The sequence below is a fragment of the Camelus bactrianus genome, chromosome 6 (genome assembly GCF_048773025.1).
Source record: "Camelus bactrianus isolate YW-2024 breed Bactrian camel chromosome 6, ASM4877302v1, whole genome shotgun sequence".
Lineage (NCBI taxonomy): Eukaryota > Metazoa > Chordata > Mammalia > Artiodactyla > Camelidae > Camelus > Camelus bactrianus.
Genome location: NC_133544.1, coordinates 7,826,022 through 7,845,291, shown reverse-complemented (window position 1 = coordinate 7,845,291; position 19,270 = coordinate 7,826,022). Strand labels below are relative to the sequence as shown.

Sequence of the window (19,270 nt, the reverse complement as noted above, 5' to 3'; positions counted from 1 at the left end):
GGAAGTCACTGATGGTGGTAACAAAGGTTATACGGTTTTAGAAACTAGAAGAATAATACTTCATTGTTTTGCAAAAGAGGTGGTTTCTATAATTGCTATCTTCTATGAAATATGACAAACCGTAATAAGTAGACATAAAATAGTAAATTTAGTAACGGATTATCAGGTTCAGGCAGTTTTGATTTATTGTCAAAGTTTAAATAAATATAAAACAATCTGTAATGTAGACAATGCCCTGTTTTCCCAAAAAGAACATTACAAACAAAAGAGAGATTTTAGGGGGTGGGGGCAGGGGGTGGGAGACCTAACTCAACTGTATAAACTTTTCAGGATGGAGGTGTAAGTCAGATGGTTACTTGAGATATTTAATGTGTTAGTTTTCTATCCATACATTGTATATAAAATAATGCTATTTTAGGGAATGCCTTTCCATTTCAACATTTTGTGAAATAATTTTATACTAACTTATTTTAAAAAGTCAGTGTCATCACTGAGTTTCTTTCTGAGTTACCTGTTTTTTTGTGAGCATATAGTCTTTATTTCTGTTTAAATTGGGAGAGATACTGGACTTTTGGAATCTGTATCATTGGAAAATTTAGGCTATATCGCGAGTACTTACTTGTGTAAGTATACAGTTTTTTCCTGTCCTGTAGTTGCATGTTTAAATGAGTTTTCACATTAAGCTCTTAAAATACTGCTTTTCAAAGTGATCTTGTAAAAGAGTTTTGTTTCTCTCGCAGCATTCAAAGTTTGGAACCATGAAATCATACCCTAAGGAATAATTACCAAATCTGTGCCAAGTTTCTTTGCCCTCCACCTTTCCCTGAGAAAAGGAAAAAACCCAATTTTGTCAGTTGCATTCTATAAGTTTTCAAAATTAGCCAGTTTTTGTTTGTTTTTGTTTAGTGAAAACTAAGTCGAAGAAACAGACTGTAATATTATAGATACTCAAGTTCTTAAATAGAAGGAGCTCATTTTTTACTGACAGGTATATTTGGCTACATTTAACCATATTGGCTTATATTTGGGCAGCTTTTAGGATATAATAAACTCACAGTTTATATAGATGGAGAACTAAACAGTTAATTTTAAGTAATCCAGTATATATGTATTTAGCAAACTTAGTAAACTTAGTATGATTAAAATGACAAGTAGTTATTTGTACAAGTTCTCTTTAGTATTAACCATGTTTTAACATCTGATTAAAATACCTGTGATAAGAATTTTGTTTGGCCTTTTGGAGGTGTTCTCATGTTAACAACTGATGAGAAGATCATGGCTTTAAGAAGTACTAAGTGTTTTCTTTTTTAAAGAAATGCCTGAAAAATAATTTGACAGATATAAAATGTTAAGTTTTGTTTTTTTTTAGATTGATATTTTGTTTGCACGGTTAGCACTGCAGACTATTCCAGAAGACTTGGACTTACGAGATGACAGTCTGCTTAAAAACTTAGATATAAGATGCATAAGAAGTCTTAACGGTATGTTAAAACCTACTCCCTTTTGCATAGTACCAGTTTTGGTCAAATACGAAACAGTTTTTAACTCAAGTTTTATAATGAAGTTTTTTTACAGACATATTGTTTACAGTGAGTTAAATAAAATGAGCTTTACTGAATAGTTAGATTGCAGAGGGGTGTCTGGTAGTTTGTTGTCTTCCTATGTTATTTCCTTTATTCCTGGCACATTTAATTTAATAGGTTTCACCATGAAACTCTCAGTTTTAATCTTGGTAACCTTTGTACCGTTTCAACTGTTGTATTTAAAAGGGTTACCTTTTAACGCTTGTCTTAGCATTGCTTATTACCATGCTCTTGTAGAACAATTCTTGGAAACATAACTGGATCAAACCTTCTTCAGTATATCTGAACTGGAAGACGTTTTAATTATGGGTTGAAAGTTTGAGATAAGGCAAATTACAGTTTAGATTCTTTGGTTTAGGGTAGTATGTGTGCTGGGAGATAGAAGTTTTCTATTTTTTCTTTGCCTTTCTATTAACATTACTGATTCTGCCAAGTAAATTTTTATTTAATTTGACATTAATCTCAGAAAATTTTAAAGTGATATGACCATTTAACTTTGATGATTTAATTTTGTTTTTCTCCCCCCCCACTCCTATTAATCAGGTTGCAGGGTAACCGATGAAATTTTACATCTAGTACCAAACATTGACAACTTCAGGTTAACCCTGAGAGCTATCAAACTGTGGGCCAAACGTGAGTTCAGAATTTGTTGGCTAGCTTATTAAAAATGTTTAAGCTTTTGTTCAACACTAACTTTTCTTTTTGCTTTTCCCTTGTCAACAGGCCACAACATCTATTCCAATATATTAGGTTTCCTCGGTGGTGTTTCCTGGGCTATGCTAGTAGCAAGAACTTGCCAGCTTTATCCAAATGCAATAGCATCAACTCTTGTACATAAATTTTTCTTGGTATTTTCTAAATGGTATGTGTTTAGATTATATTAAAATAAAATTGATTGTAGACACTGAAGTTTAGTCTTATTTCTATGACATTTCTGGAGCTGGTTTCAGATTCAAATTTTAGTTCATAATGTAGCAGTTTAGGTAGCCTGTGGGAGATCATGTTGTATGTAAAAGGCAAGCCTAAATTTCATTCCTTTCCCCTAGCTTTCCCATGATAGTAGGGCAGGTGCTATTTGTACTCTCTAAATACATTCTGAATTTTAGCTATAATGTCTGCTAAAATCCAATGAGTTGATAGGTTGTGATATCAGTTACTTTGGATAAAACTTATGTATACCACCTCTTTTAATTTACTCTTTGAGTTCTTCTAAATCTGTAGGCCATTAGCTTCTTGCTTTTTGCTTTCAGCTGCCCATTTATCTTTGGTAGAGTATTAAAGATGTAAATGTATATAAAGCTTTTAAGAATAACTAAGTGCTTGAAAAAAAAAAGCAATTGATCATCCCTTTGAGATTAGTCATTAACTCAGGAGATTTTTTCCTTTTTTTAAGCTCTCTCATTTCAGCATGGTCACATTTGTCAGCCATTATTTCTTTTAAGAAAAGTAAGATGAAAGATTATTGCCATTTCATATTAGTTGCTTTGGCTCAACAGGTTGAGTTCTTGGTTTTTAATCGAATTGATTTTAAAGATTTGTCTTTCCTCCCTATTTGTGCCAGCCTCTGTACCTCCTCCCTCTGAAAATAATTCTAGTTATTTTATAAAAATCAGAGTTACTGGAGACATTTATAATTTAGAACTGTGCCACACTTTTCAGTACATGTGCTATAATTTATGGATTTGATAGCAGTTAATCATATAACCAGGTTTAATGAGAAAAATGTCAGAATTTCTCTTAATGCTACACACACATAATAAATAATATTTTTAAGAAGCTAACCTTGATATTAAAGATGGTAAATGTTTTCCAGTTTTTAATCTCCTCTCTAAAGGACTGAAGTAGCTAATTCATAGAACACATCTTGAAAACGTGTTCATGCCCCAGAGTTTTATTACACGTATTCATGTTGTATAACCTTGAAGTCATGAGATAGAGAAAATTTTTCCTCATCAGTTTTTATAGTTATTTATACTTCTTTGCCTATAATGAGTTAACTTTTTATCCTCAGTTGTCTTTGGATGGAGCTAATGTAAAGACAGGATCTTTGTCTTTTCAGGGGGGGATTTATCCTGTTCAGGGTTGAGGTGAACACATCAGATGTCTTGAGATAGTACTTCTTAACTTAGTGCTTTATCAGTTTTTTGAGAGGCACAGATGTTTGACTTCAGTCGGAGAAAACTACCAAATGGTTTAAGTTAATTTCATAGAGGAAAAGTATTTCGAGTAGTCTAACGTCGACAGAAAGGAGTAAAAGATTGTATATATACCAAGGGTGCAAAATGAATGAAGAAGGATCACATTCACAAATGCTGTTATGTTTAACAAAATACATAGATGGTAATATCCAATAGTCTTATCAAGTGCTACAATCTTTTTAAACAGGGAATGGCCCAATCCAGTCCTATTGAAACAGCCTGAAGAATGCAATCTTAATTTGCCTGTATGGGACCCAAGGGTTAGTGTATTATTTTTTCCCCTACAAATTCACACTGTGCAATAACAAGTAAAAATCATCTGCATAAACTTCAGGGAGACTTCCCATCCTTTTACGTATGAGTGGACATGTTCGTATTACACTTTATTTTAATCTCAACTATAATTGTCCTGATGTGAGAAGCATAATTATGTACCCTGTAAACTACATTTAATTGTACATAGTTTTTAATATCAAGGTCACTAACATTTTAATTTATTCTACATAGAACTCCTTGTAAGTCAAAGTTGTGTGGGCATTTGTGCTTAAAAAAAAAATAAAAGGATACTAAAAATCCCTGTATTTTTTTTGTTTGCTCTAAATATTCTGTTAAAATTGGGTTATTATAGGAAAGCTGTTGCTTAATATTAACTGTGGCAGATAACTTCTCAGCAATATCACTTTTAATTGCTCTGATGTAATTGTAAAAATTGGTTTGGATAATTCAGATTACAAAGGCATGGTTGGGCTAAAGAGGAGCTTCCCTTCTGCTTCTTCGTAAGTTACGACCTTTACTGCTTACTCAGTGTAGCTGTTAACAACATGCACTTTATTAATTGAGAAAAGAAATTTAGGTTTGAATAAGGCTTTCTAGGTTTATAAAATTTCATTTTCTACATTAATTTGCTATTTTATTACGGTATCAAAAATACAGTCAGTTCTAAGTTTTGTTATTGACATTAAGCTGTGTATTTTCAAGTTTTCCAAACCTCGTAGGAGTTTACAGTTTACTTTGTGGAAATACGCCACTTTTATTAGTAAATGGATTAAAATAACAGTTATTAAATCATTTCGTTATCTCAATGAGACCAACATAATGTAATTTCATCATGTGTTAATAAGCTTCTACTCCTGAGAAGTTAAAGGTATATTAAAAACTAAGTTTCCAGCTTGTTTAGAATTCGTTTTACACAGAACATATTGTAATATGACATTTCTCAAAAGTGTAATTGTGTGTGCATCCCTTTTCCTGTTGTTGAAAAAAGAAAAACTAAACATCAATAGATGCCCAAGTAGAACCTTTTTTGCTTGACAGGCACACTATTTCTAGTAAGGTTGCCAAAATAGTCATGCCCAAATGATTGAAAGAAACCATTAGTTTAGACCAAATCTCTAATTTTTAAAGAATTTCGATAAAAAGTGTCTCTTTACATGGTTTTTCTTTCTCAACTCCAGCTATGAATGAAATAACATTTAATCATTGGTTCAGTTTAACAAGGGGTAAAAAGTCCAAGTGTCTGTTGCATATGTACTTGAAGAAACTGATTGGCTGTTGTTGTATGTAGGTAAACCCCAGTGATAGGTACCATCTTATGCCTATAATTACACCAGCATACCCACAACAGAACTCCACGTACAATGTGTCCGTTTCAACACGGATGGTCATGGTTGAGGAGTTTAAACAAGGTAAGTGTTTATGCTTATGCTCTCCTTTATACCTGAAGGATTTACGTACCATTGTACACCCAGTAGTCGGGTATGGAGTTAAAGTGAAGAAAGCATTTGCTGAAGTGGATTTTGGTGCTTATTTATTGATTACAGTTTTTATTTGAGAATTAACTCAAAAACCTTAATTTAATTTCTTTTTAGGCGATTTATTTTTGATTGTATATTAGAAGATGAACCAAGATTTAAAGCTGATCCTTAGCAGGGCCTTTATGGCTTAGTGCCATACAGCTGCCATGTAAAATGATCAGTGAAATAGTTTTGTCTCCAGTGGGTGACATGAGAGGACTTTCTAGGCTCTTATATACTTGGAAAGAGCTTTGAGCAGGGTTTTGGCCAAACTGCCCATTATTTTGTAATAACCGCTAAACTTTTCTGGATCCCAGGAGTACTGCTAACTTGAAGGAGTAGCTACTGCTGAATGGTCTTAGAGGGAAGTAGCTAGAACGGGATTGTTTAATTTGACACAAGTCAAGGAAATAGAAGCAGTTGTATGACTACCAGCTTCAAACTCAAGTGAAAAGTTCTTTTGTGTTGTCTAAAGAGGCTCCTCATGGGAAGATAGCTATTCTTTTATGGGAGAACTTTTTTAGAAAGGCAAGAAGCAAAGCTTATGGGAATTTTTTTTCTCTCGGGTAACTACAGCGCTTCAGTTTTGGGAGAGTCATTCTATGAGCATGGCATTTTAGAGTAATGGTAATTTACCAGAAACCTGGATCTCCAAAAAAAAATCCTCCAGCTGTTTGGAGTGTATGTATGTAAGGACCTTTATGCTCTAGAGTCATAGACTGAAATTGCTGTGTTAAAATATGATTATAGAATTACAGTGAATGCATGTGGTATATTTAAGATCTTTGAAATTCTAGATTCTTAGACTGAAGCATGCAAACATTTTAATATGTTTTTAATTTAGGTCTTGCTATCACAGATGAAATTTTGCTGAGTAAGGCAGAGTGGTCCAAACTTTTTGAAGCTCCAAACTTCTTTCAAAAGTACAAGTATGTATTTTAAGGCATGTCGGACACGTTGCTCTCTTATGTAATGGTTTAATGGTAGCATATGTGACATCTCTTCTTGCTAGACTAATGTAGTTCTGAATTTTCCTTTAAACATCTTCTATACAAGTTTTCTTCCTGTCACAAAGGGCATACTGTTTTTAATGAACTCCTTATTATTTCTTTGTCAAAGCTGTAGTTACTACAGTTTTGCTGCCTGATGTAAATGAATTTCTACATTTGTAGCATCATAGGTTCTGAAGGCTTGTTAGTCATCACCAAAATTCTTAATCTGTATACCTTGGCAAAAGAGTGAACTGTTAAAATTTGTAGTTAATATTCTCTATTAAGTAACTAAATATTTTCAGCCAGTTCTGGAAACTTTATTTATCATTAAGTTTTTCTATAATATAGGCAAAGCTAATAAAAATGTCAGTAAATGTAGATAGTAAAATGTTTTCAGTAGTTACAGCACATGATTGGCCTATAATTTCCCCCTAATGTTAAGAAAGCCCCTTCACATATTTCTACAAATCATTTTCATGAACTCTCAGTGGGTGTAATATTTTTTTACTAATGGTTTTAATATAATGGTCTAATACCTTAGTACAGGTTAAAAGCCTGATTGTGTTGGTTTTGATGAAAACTGTAAGTTATAATAAACCTTACTTTTTAAAAAAAAAATGGACTTGCACTTTTATTTGCCCTGAGCTGAAAACTTGCCAAAGTCCCACTTAAAAAAATTTTTTTTTCTTTAATGCTTGAAACTTTTTGGACCATTTGATCTTGTGTTGGATTGTGTTTTGTAATAATCTAAGCAAGATTGCTTTATGCTATTTCCCCAATTAAAAACAAGAATGATGACCTTCATGACGTCTCTGTGTTTTGTTTCTGTATCTTTTGCATGAAAAAGCAATAATGGAGCCAGCTTAATTGTTGTGTTCTGGGAGCACTGCATTGTCAGTAAAATTTAAGTAGCATAACATTGAATGTTCTTGTTTATTACTTATTCCCCGTAAGTTGTGTTTTTCCATTTGACAGATAATTTTCCTTTGTTTTTTTTATTTTAACTACTGTTGAGGTAGTACTTTTGAACATTTAAACTAACAAACATATATTCTGAACTTTAAAAACTATAACATAAAAGAGTACATGATTACTTGTAAGGAGAATAATAAAGAAATTGATCTTGCGGAAGAGTGTCAGCATCTCGTAATCCCTGTGAGTCAGAGATGAGGCTAGATTGATTCTTTCTCCTGTCTCACTTCCTCTTGGGAGTAAGAGGTGGTAGAACGAAGTTCTAAGTACCTAAGTTCTATGTGCTTGCTTTCTCTTTGAGAAAGATTAGTGTTGAAGTTGAACAAACCTTGATAACGTTATCTATTTGGATAAACCTGCATTACAAGAACTTTGAAGGTTGTTTTTAAAGCTTGATTGATTAATCTTTTAAAACTTTTAAGCTATCTTTCAATCTATGCCAAATAGTACCTATAAAGTCTTCTGGTGACTGATTAGAAGATTTATAGATTACTGTCTTTATTGGATTATTTTGAAACAATCAAAATTATTTTAGGTTATTAAAGATAACCTTATTTAAACATAGTTAAAAGTATGAGGATATAGTAACAAATAGATGAAATTATATCAGGAAAATTTAATTTTAAGCTGTGAGTCCTGGGAAAAAAAGACTTAAAAACTTGGCAACAATGGGCTAATTTTAACTGTACCAAATTCTACTTCTATTTCTTACTTTTCTCCAAAAAATTTCCTCTTAAAGAATTAGTGATTGCTGTAATTAGACTTAGATATATTCTCAGACTTGAAGTTTTCTTTAAACATATTGTATGAATTAGCCCAAAGATTAGCCGTACAACTGAATTGAAATCCTTAGTTTTCCCTTGAGTCAAAGTTGGTTAAATACTGTATTTGGTATGTATAGGATTTTACGTCCTGTGTAACATACCTGCCTGCCATTCTTAGAAGGGAGGGAACCAAGAAAGAAATTTCATTTGTCTAAGAGAGCACACAAACCATTTTTCAGAAGGTATTAGTGTTCCTTGTGAAAAAAGGAATAACATTGTCTTGCGAAATTGTATAGTTCTAAGAAAATATTTTTCATGTTTTACCTTTTAAGATATTCAAGCTGACGTAAGTAACCAATAAAATAAATCATTATTGACATAGGAAATATGAATATTTATTTCAGATGTTCCATTTCATTAGAGTTTTAGGGGAAAAGGCAAAATCAGGAATAAGATGGATAATTTATAATTTTAAAGAGTATGTGTGTATAGAATAATTTAACCTTAAAATTTTTTAAAAACTTCAAAAATATGTGAACTGTAACTCCTGGACATGAGTTACTAAATGGAATTGCAAGGATTTTTGTCTAGGAGTTAGATTTTCAGTGCACATACAAGAATTGAATACAAATTCTCGTTTTGAAAACTTAACAAATTGAGTTGGAATTTTGTTTTCAGTGTCTTGGGTGAGTCTTGCAAATCCTTAATGGCAGGTTATTTCTATTAAACTTAATTACTGTATTTTATATCTTCCGCTTCATACTTACTTAAGTGTGCCTGAGTAAAGGACATTTAACTTCAGTATAAATATTTGTTGTTTAACACTTTGAGCTATATTTAAACAGACACCTTTATGCATAAGTTACGTGCAGAGTAGATTCCTCTCATCTACTCTGGATTTCAGTAAGAACCAAAATTAAGCGCTTCAAGCTTTAAAATTTTGAATTGCCAACAAGATCATGCTCAAGTAGATTTTATGTTCTGCTGTAAATAGAGAACATTGTATATCATTTAAGCTTTTGTTCAAGACTCAGGTGGTCATTAAGGGTATCCATTTCAATAGTGTGGTAAGAGTGATTTAGAGACTTGAGGGAGTTTTGTCCCTATGTTAAGTGTACCCAGGCAACTTTGCTTTTTTTTTGAGTTTTTGTGTGCATGCCTGCTTTCTATACTTTGTCTTCTCCTGTTGTAAGTTTTTAAACCTTTGTCAGAGAGTTCTTTCTCTATCCCCTACCCCCTTTAAAAAAAATCTGATGTCCATTTTCAAATTCCTAGGGAACTGGAAATCAGGTTACTGAGCTTGTTAGGATTTTGTTTGATTTAAGAGCATTTAAGGCCACATGAGGGGTTTTTGAATGCATAAAATGCATGAGCTTTTAGTGCTTTTATGTGACTTTTATTGACATATTTATTTGGGCTTTCTGTGTTTGTTCTGTATATTTAGTTTGCTCCAAATAATTGCTGAACAAATTAAATTGGTAACAGCAAGGAAGTGTTGATCTGTATCGATTTGGACTGCATATTTATATCTCTGTTTACATGTTTTCATATTTATGTATATTACCTCTGTTATCTAAGGTTAAAAGTACTTGAAGTAAATTTAAAATTTTTAGTCACACTCTTTAACTAGTATCTGGACTAGATAATGCTGTCAGTTTGCTTTTTGAGGTTAAGTTTCTGGTGAGAAGTTTGGCTTCTAACACCTCTAAAATGGGTTTTGTAGAAAAGTCTATTGGATTGAACTTTTTTTTTTAAGTCTTATGAAATTGAGTTATATGAATATACTTCAGTTGTAAATAGTTTGTTTTAAACAGGTTTAAAGTTGATACTTGGTCATGATGGTGTTTTCTGAAATGAAAACTTGCTTTTTCTCTAATTTGAGTGGAATTGGATTCCACATAGAAATCAGATTTCTTTGTTTTTCTCGCATTAATGATGTCTGCTTCTTTGTTATAGAAATTCATACTGTTAATTGAAAAGAATCACGGGGCCTAACTTAAGTATTCAGTTTAATTTTTGCTACCTTTTAATTTGAATTAAAAAGCATGATGTATTTGATACTATTTTTGAAGTTACTGATGTAATGTGTGTATATTTAGTGATCCCATTTTTGTGGCCAAAGCCTTGGTGCTTTTATTTACATTAAAACGGTTTTGCTTTAATAGATTATATTTTAGTGAGATATCTCTTTATAGATAAAGCACTCCACCAGAATCATTGAACCAAATTATCAGTTGATGTTTATTCAGTGTTCTTGAATTAAGCTGCTTTTTGGGTAATTATTCATAAAGTCACCATCTTTTTTAGAAGAATTAAACTCACCAGTAGTTAGAAACTTGTGGAATTTAGCATTTATTATTTTATGTGCGAAGTGAGATTGCAGTTCTCTCTTGCTAAATTGATGCTGATCTGTAACTGTCACGAAGCTTATTACATTATGGTATTAATATCCAGCACAGAGCACTTAAATGAAATAAATAGCATGTTGTCTTTATCTTCAAAGGCATTATATTGTACTTCTAGCAAGTGCACCAACAGAAAAACAACGCCTAGAATGGTGAGTATAAGATTAGACTTTACCAAAAAAATAAACAAAACTTCAAAATGAATCAAATAGCCACAGAACACAGTAGGAGATGAAAGTCCTTAAAACATCCAATTTGGTTTTGTTCATAAATGGAGCTTTGCTGCTTGTAATGAAAGTATAGGAATTTGGAGATCCATATACTACTTTCTTTTGTTTGCCTTATAGAGAGCCATGTGTCATTTCTTAACTGTATATTTAACGTACTTTTTTCTAGTTTAATGATTTTTTTTTCTTTAAAATATTTGTGGGCATGTCTTTTGTGACCTTCCTAGTTTGAAATATGGGTTGGTTTTCTTCTTCCCCTAGTTTTTGCTTCATCATTTTTGAGGTAGAACATAAGGCTTTAGTTTTATCTGCGGAAATTTAGACAGTTGAACTGCCCCCATGTGTGTTTAAGTTGTGATCTTCATATTACAGCTTTACACAGATATACTTGATTTTGTGCATTTTATCTTTCTGAATTTACCAGAATTTTCATTAATAATACATGACATTTGTTCAGGGTGGGCTTGGTGGAATCAAAAATTCGAATCCTGGTTGGAAGTTTGGAGAAGAATGAATTCATTACACTGGCGCATGTGAATCCCCAGTCATTTCCAGCACCCAAAGAAAATCCTGACAAGTAAGCAGTCCTCTAACTCAGTCCAGTTTCCCCGCCCCTTTTCAGTTTTGGCCATGAAAGTTTTATAGACAGTTTCTAGTAACTTGAGTCACTACCCTGTTGATAGTATATGGCTCAGACCAATTGGAGGTTTATGGTTTATTTTTTCCTGATCGGAAACATTGAAGAGAAAGATGGCTTTCTGAGAAAAATCACCCCTGAAATAAATTGTTTTTGCTGATAGTGGTGTATGGTAATGAGGTGCCTGTTAACTAATTTGAGCTCAGATTTTGTAGAGCTGCACTTTAGCATTTCTTAACATTCCTTCCCCCCCTTTTTATAGAGTAGTTTACAGAATAGCTGCTATACCAAACATGAATCTTTGCCTTTTATCTTAATTTTTCAAAAAAACAGAACATTCTTTAATTGACCTTGCAAAAATTTGAATTGTGTTAGATTCTGGAACATTGAGAAAATGTTGTTAAAAGCTGCCTCACTTCATTCTTTTAAGGGTCTTTTATAGATCAGTTTCTGATTTGATTGCTGCTGTATTATTACCTATATGAAATTCTACTTTGCCTACACTTCTTTGTTGTATTTGGAGGGTGAGGGGAGTTTTAGTAGTAAACTTTAAAAAAAAAAAAACAGCATTAAAGGAAGATTGAAAATACTGGAGAATGGATCATTTAAGATTATGCTGTAATAGAATAGCTATTACTCTGATTCATGTAGAGTTGTCTTTGAGGTTTTTATAATTTTTTTGTTGTTGCTGCAGTCTTACTTATTAAAAGACTGTGATCCATTCAGTAGATGTATCAACCCATTTTTCTTGTTATGCTGTGGTCAGATTGCTGTTCATGTGGCCTTTTCAATTTTTAAAAGTTTAAGGAATGTATATTAAGTTCTAGTTGAATTTTTATACCTAGACTATTTTTCTTTTGTTTTAAATTTTTCTAAACTACCATTCCTTTCATTAGTATGAACAAAATTTCTCTTTGTTTGCAGTGCCTTTGGTACTTAGGATCATCATTAAGAACACTGGCTGCCAGTACATAGATAATGAAGAGTGTATTTGTCCTAGGAATATAGGGGACTATTTATATAGCAATAGAAATAAAGGGGACAGGTGTGGGGGAGGAATTTGAGTTTTGATGAAGTTCGGTTTAGAAGTTTAGTTTGCTTATATATTTGTATTCTGTTTTTCCATATACTCCAGCTTGTCAACCACATTGATAACTATTTTCATGAAATCCTGATAAACTATGGTAATACTCTTCTTACTTTACAGGGAAGAATTTCGCACCATGTGGGTGATTGGGTTAGTGTTTAAAAAAACAGAAAACTCTGAAAATCTCAGTGTTGATCTCACCTATGATATTCAGTCTTTCACAGATACAGGTATATTTCTGCTTAGATAATCAAAACATGTACTTGCATGTTTGAATTTGTCTCTGTGTATACCAATAGTGATGTTTGCAAAAACTGTTAGAATTACTTAAGAATATTGAACAGTGATCATCAAAGTAACCTTAATGTTTTTGGATTAGTTATTAGTTTCAGTGATGTCTAATATATAAATGATTTTTTTTCTATTGTGGTAGACCTGAAGTTAAGTGGTTGAACCACTTTAAATTTAATTTGCCCATGGTTACTTATGAGATTAGAAACCACCTGAATATTTGATTGTCTTAAAAGAGTGAGTTATGTCCGATGGCTTCAATAATCTTGAATCTTAAAATTTATGAAACTAAACTTCTGGTAACATGAGGAAATTTATCTTCTGGTCAGATACAGACTCAAGTGTTAATTCATGGGTGGGGAATAGGATGATTAGAACTACATTTCAGATTGACCTATACCCTGAGATACAAGGTAGTATGGTTTAACTGAAGACCTAATGGTGGTTACAGTTGACAAGCTAAGGCTGTATATAGATATTCAAATTTTAAATTGAATGGTGAATGTGATGGGAGTGATGAAAATGCATCTTCTTTAGGGACTAACTCTTTTTTCTTCCATACATCTCTCCTTTTCCTCTCCTTGGAAAGAAAAAAAATTCAGTGTTTGTCACTCTCACCTGTCCCCAGTAAGGAGTCTTCCCCTAAGGACATTCAGATGTAACATTAAGTTTTTTACCTCCTTCAAGAAGAGGCAAAAGTTCATACAATTTTTTAAAGTATCAACTAAATGTAAAGGAGAAATAAAAGAAAAAATATATATTTCAGTACGTAAATACTCAGGTACAGTGACGAGAAGACATACTTAAGAAGGTGATTCTGCCTATGTGTAGAATCACTGTAAGTGGAATATCTATGAATTCCTACTAATTTAGGTGTTATCTGTTGTGATTCTGAGACCATCAGTAGCATTGCCATTGGTAACATGATAAAAAATTAAAGTTTCAAATAAAATGAAAGGTGATCTCTTGCTGTACATGGTGGTTACGTACCTAGAAAATTCGTATTAAAAATACCTTGCTTTTATGTAAAACTGAGTTGAGTTCTTTGTTCGAATAATTGATACGTAGATTTTTCAGCTTTAGGAATGTAAGTAAGACATGGTACGGTTTTTCATTGTGAAGAACTGTCCTCAATGAAGAATATTTATAGTGTCTCTATCAAGCAGTACCCCTTAATCGTTATGACAGCAAAAACACTCATATGATTTTAAGGGTGTGATTTGGAGTGTGATAACTCCACTTGCTGACCACAGAAGTGGTTTTTTCCAAAGTAAAAATTCTGACATCAACTGATGTCAACTGAAACTAACAAACCACCTGGAGACCCTTGGACTACATACTTGTTTTGTACATTGCACCTAGTTGAACTGCTTTTCAGATATTGTACTAATGAACTATCAAGATTTTAAAGGAACTCCCAGGTATTTTGGAAAGGAAATACTTCGTTGTCCTGTATCTTGAAACATTTTAATGGAATGCTTTGTGGGATTTTCTCATAAAACGAATTTAACATGTTGAAAACTCAAATGCTTACCCTCAGTCTCCTCCAGCTTCTCTTCAAATCTTTCTGATCTCAGGCATTGGCAGCTGTGTCCTTGTAGTTGTTCAGGCTAGAAATCTTGCAGTCTTCTTGAATCCTGTTTTCTCCATACTTGATATTAATCTATTAAAAAATCCTTTTGCCTCTACTTTCTGAGTATGTTAAGATTACTGCTACTGATTGCTGTTTCTATTGCTGTTACCCTAGTCCAAACCTCTTAGCACTGCTCTTTCGGATTCCTGCTATAGTCTTCCTGTTCTGCCCTTGTCCCCCTTTAGCTCTTCTCAGTCAGCATCCAACATGATATTTAGCCACATCATGTCTCAGTTGCTTGAAATCTAATGGCTACCCATCTCACGCTGAATAAAAGTCCAAATCCTTACTGTGGTTTGCAAGCCTTTATTGTGATCTAGTCTTCTCATTATGTCTCTGACTTCATTTTCTGTTATAAGTTCAGAATCCTTTATCCATGTGTCTTGAGGCCAGATGGTAATAAAGTTAGTAAGAAGTGTTCCCAGTGGGGCCCAGGACAACAATTGATAGTCAAAGAGTAACATTTCTGTACAGTATTTATATTAAGTAAAGGTAGAGATATTAAATAGCCACAGATCATTCAGATGAGGGTTTGTTGCCACATGAGTTTTGGTATCAGTTAGGAAAAACTTCTATTTTTGGAGCTCTTGGGATTTTAGAATTGCAGATGAGGAATTACGGATTCCTACTTTGCCGCCTCCCCATGACCTCTGCCTCCTCCGCGTGTTACTCAGACATCCTAGGCATGCTCAGGGCCTTTTGTCCTCGATGTTTGCTCCTCCTGGAATGCTGGTCCACCAGGTGCTCTCAGTTTGCTCCCTCACTTCATCTGAGTCTCCGCTCAGATGTAATCTCAGTTTCTAGGCTGACATTCCTGTCTTCTTCTCTACTCAGTTTTTTCTCCATAGCACTTGTCACTGATTGGATACGAAATACATTTTACTTTCTGTCTGTTTGTTATATTTTCCCCACTAGAATGTGGACCCTGAAGTTCTTTTGGTCTCTATTTTCAGCTATATCCCACTGAACCTGTGATACATTATAGGTGCCCAATACTTACATGACTGAGTGAATGATTTTTCCCATTTTGGGACCCTCTGGAACTAAATTATTTGAATGTGTTTTGATCTTTTTTTTCCTGTTATTCCTGTGATCTCTGTTATGTAAGTTATTTCTATAATAGAAAATATGGTATTACTTGTCTTAAAATTTTATCTTGCAGATCCTTGAAAAGGTATTTCAGGCATTGTTTTGTTTTGCTGCATTTATTACATACTTGGGGTAGAATTTTAAATTATACTGGTAGCATAAATGAGTATGGGTTTAAGAAAGCCCTTTTCTCCAATTCCGCCATTTCTTAAGGAGTTACTCTTTTATTGCTTTAAAAGTTACTACACTGGAAGAATTAATATACTCTGTGCTTTTATTCATTATGTATACCTTGTGTTAAAAGGCACTTACTGTACTAGAGTTTGCTTAGGCAAAGAAATATGTCAGATTAGAGAGAGATTTTGACGTTTTAAGTTTACAGATAGGTAGTATTGATGGAAAATAGATTTCTACTTTAGCTTCTGGGTGAGTTTAACTGCCTTTATTAAAATGTTTCTGTTTCTTGTAACAATTTCCTAATTGTGTAGTTTATAGGCAAGCAATAAACAGCAAGATGTTTGAGGTGGACATGAAAATTGCTGCAATGCATGTAAAAAGAAAGCAACTCCATCAACTACTACCTAATCATGTGCTTCAGAAAAAGAAAAAGGTAAATTTAGAAAGTACTTACAAAAGCATTACTAACATAATGTTTTATGTATCCAGCCTGTCAGCACTTCAGAATTTAGGCTCAGTTAATAAGTCATATTTGAAATAGATCACAGCATTTTGAGAAGAAATTCCACTAGGTGAAACCTTGCTCCTAATCAGGTTTCTTGCACATGCTTCCTTCAGAGCTCAGATTAGTGGCAATGCTCCTTATCCTTATTTTATATATATTTATACCCTCTTTTTGAAGTCTCTTACTCGTACCCTTTAATATCTCACATCAGTGTCTAATTTCCTTTCCTTTAAAAAGTACGCAGAATTAGGTAATATGTGGATCCAGGAAATTGTGACTTTTTTAATGAAAAAGATTTTATTTGCATAGGAATTATACATGTATATTATTTAAAAACTATAAATTATTGAGTATAAAGATCACTGACAGTGGTAAGCAGACTTACTGTTTTGTAATGTGTTGTTCTGGTGTTAGTGCTTCCTGTTGGATAACTTACTATATTAGCTGTCTTTTTCCTTATTTGGACTTACTGGAATTTTAGTGCAGAAATAACAATTTCATTTTTACTTTAAGTGATTTCAGAAGTGGCTTATTCTTATAATGGAATATAGCAGTGAAAATAAGTGAGCTAGAGATACACGTTAATATGTTGAGTTTAAAAGTACAGATGAATATGTACCAATTGGTACTTTTATATAAACTTTACAAGTTTAAAAAATGTGAAACAATTTATTTTTAAAGATAGAATATGAAATGAAAGTGTGTGTTAGAGGATGAGAACCACCGCCTTCTGGATAATGGTTGGGTATCTGAAGCTGAGATTGGGAAGAGAGGAACGAAATTAACAGAGAGAGCATCAACTTTTTAATGTTTTGTTTCTTAAAACATAGAGTATGTGTATGTATTTATGTGTGTGTGTGTGTGTATATATATATAATATATGTTAAAAACATTGAGTATATTATATAACAGTATCTAAATCAAAGGCAGGAATTTTACAGTAGACTCCTTGGTTCAAGTTCAGATCCCTCTGCCTCCTAGCTTTGAGAGTTTGGCAAATAATATTACAAATACCATGTTCTTGATTTACCTTGTTTTTAAAAATAGGAAATATTTTTACCTACCTCATTATGTATTTTGTGAGGATGAAATGAGTCATTACCTGTAAAAGGTAGTTCAGACTAGTGACTGGCACATACAAAATGCTCATATTTGTTTTTATTATCACCATTATCATTAGTCATAACCTGGGGGTAGGGTACTTGGTGTTTTGGGGTGGGTTGTGTGTAAAATGCAATTTTGAAAGCACATTTCATTAAAAAATGTATTACATTAAAGCCTTCATACAGATTAACTTGTTAATTACTCCCTTCTCAACTGATGGTTTCTGAGTTATCAAATCTTCCGGAAACTGGCAAAAATGTGCTGTTCTTTTCTTGAGCAATCTAACTATTTTTTGTCATAAAATATACTTAACATAAAATTTACCATTAATTTTATTTTTAAACCAAAGTGTCAAGTCAAATATTTGTCTTCTGATGTGTTTATAACATATAAATATATAAACAGTTTCATGTGATTTTAGAAGTGAAAGCAAATAGATTATGTTCTTTAATACTTAGCTGTTTCAGTAAAATAGAAAGTTATTTATGAATGAGATAATTAGATTTTCCAGAACCTTTGATTCAGGTTACCTTTTAAAATTTGTGTTTACATGGCAGTATTGATATTTGGAACAACTAGTAAACAACATCAAGTAAATCTGATTTTTATTTGATTGCTTAAGGTAGTATCTATCTAGATATAATCTTCTAGATTATAAGAAGAATTATTAGTGATCAGAAATTTATTGATTAGTCCAAAAATTATGTGTATCAAATGAAGTTTAACTATAATCTCATCACCCAGTAATTGCTGGTCTAAACGTTTTAGTTTATTTCTATACAGACTGCTTGGTGCACATATGTAACCACAGTTACTTCTTTTTAAAAGGTTTTTGATGATACCTATCATTTTGTGACCTCCTTTTTTGAGTGCTTTCTATATTCTGACTATCCGAATGTATTACAAATATTAAATGACTGCTTAGTGTTTCTTTGTACAGCTACAGTATGATTAAGTCTGTCCTCTATTTGACATGATTTAAATTATTTCCAAGTTTCCACTAGTAAAATAGCACTTTCTTGTTTTTACAAGAAAACAAGTGTCTAGAAATCTAGATCCATGATTCTTTTCTTTGGACTCTTAGTAATAGCTTCCTTTTATTAACTGCAATTTGTAAATAAAAATACATGTATTCTGTATTTAATGATACAGCAACCAGTAGGTATTGTCTCTGTTACAGAAGAAAGAGCGATTCACAAACTTACCCAAGGTCAGGTATTGTGAGATGTGAATTGGACCTAGGTCTGAATGCAGAAAAATGTGTTTATTTCTCTCTGTAGTATGTTCTGTTTTCATTTATCTTTTATTAGAAAGTTTTGATAGAATATCTATGATTTCTTGGCATTGAAGTCTCTTGTGCCATACTTGATATAGACACAGAGGCAAAGCAGGTTAATGGTTTTATATTCAGGGCAATCAGTTAAAACCTTCATCACAGATCATCCCCAGCAGTGGCTGGTTATCTCTCAGGTATTTGATCACCTGGTCAGGCAGGTAACTGTAGAAATGAGTTTAATTTACTTACTGAACAGATCCTTTTCTGGTAGAGAGTGAGATCGGTAGCATTTTTGCATAGGAAAGAAGCTTATTTTACAATATTGGAAAATTTTTGTTTTCACAACTGACTTCATAGGCAAAACGGATTACTTTCTCTCCTCTCCCTTCTGCCAGATCTCACCTTCCCCACTTGATCAGTACTGATTTATGTATACAAGTAGTGTCTGTGTAGGACTTAATCAAAGATGAGGTCATTTGGGGAACTGGAGAACAAGCAGATGCACACAGACATATTGGGTGTGGGATTTTGTTAACA

General features: G+C 32.8%; 1 protein-coding gene across 5 annotated transcripts in view; it reads left to right on the top strand.

Annotated features, from left to right (window-relative positions):
• Window positions 1-19,270, top strand: part of PAPOLA (poly(A) polymerase alpha) — a 53,431-nt gene that overhangs the window by 20,318 nt on the left and 13,843 nt on the right. For all 5 annotated transcript variants that reach the window (XM_074365066.1, XM_045505762.2, XM_010968763.3 and 2 more), the window contains exons 7-16: window positions 1,370-1,481; window positions 2,127-2,216; window positions 2,307-2,445; window positions 3,969-4,041; window positions 5,346-5,466; window positions 6,419-6,503; window positions 10,806-10,859; window positions 11,392-11,511; window positions 12,779-12,888; window positions 16,160-16,281. In XM_074365066.1, coding sequence (XP_074221167.1) covers window positions 1,370-1,481; window positions 2,127-2,216; window positions 2,307-2,445; window positions 3,969-4,041; window positions 5,346-5,466; window positions 6,419-6,503; window positions 10,806-10,859; window positions 11,392-11,511; window positions 12,779-12,888; window positions 16,160-16,281 — 1,026 coding nt within the window. The remainder of the gene's footprint in view (window positions 1-1,369; window positions 1,482-2,126; window positions 2,217-2,306; window positions 2,446-3,968; window positions 4,042-5,345; window positions 5,467-6,418; window positions 6,504-10,805; window positions 10,860-11,391; window positions 11,512-12,778; window positions 12,889-16,159; window positions 16,282-19,270) is intronic.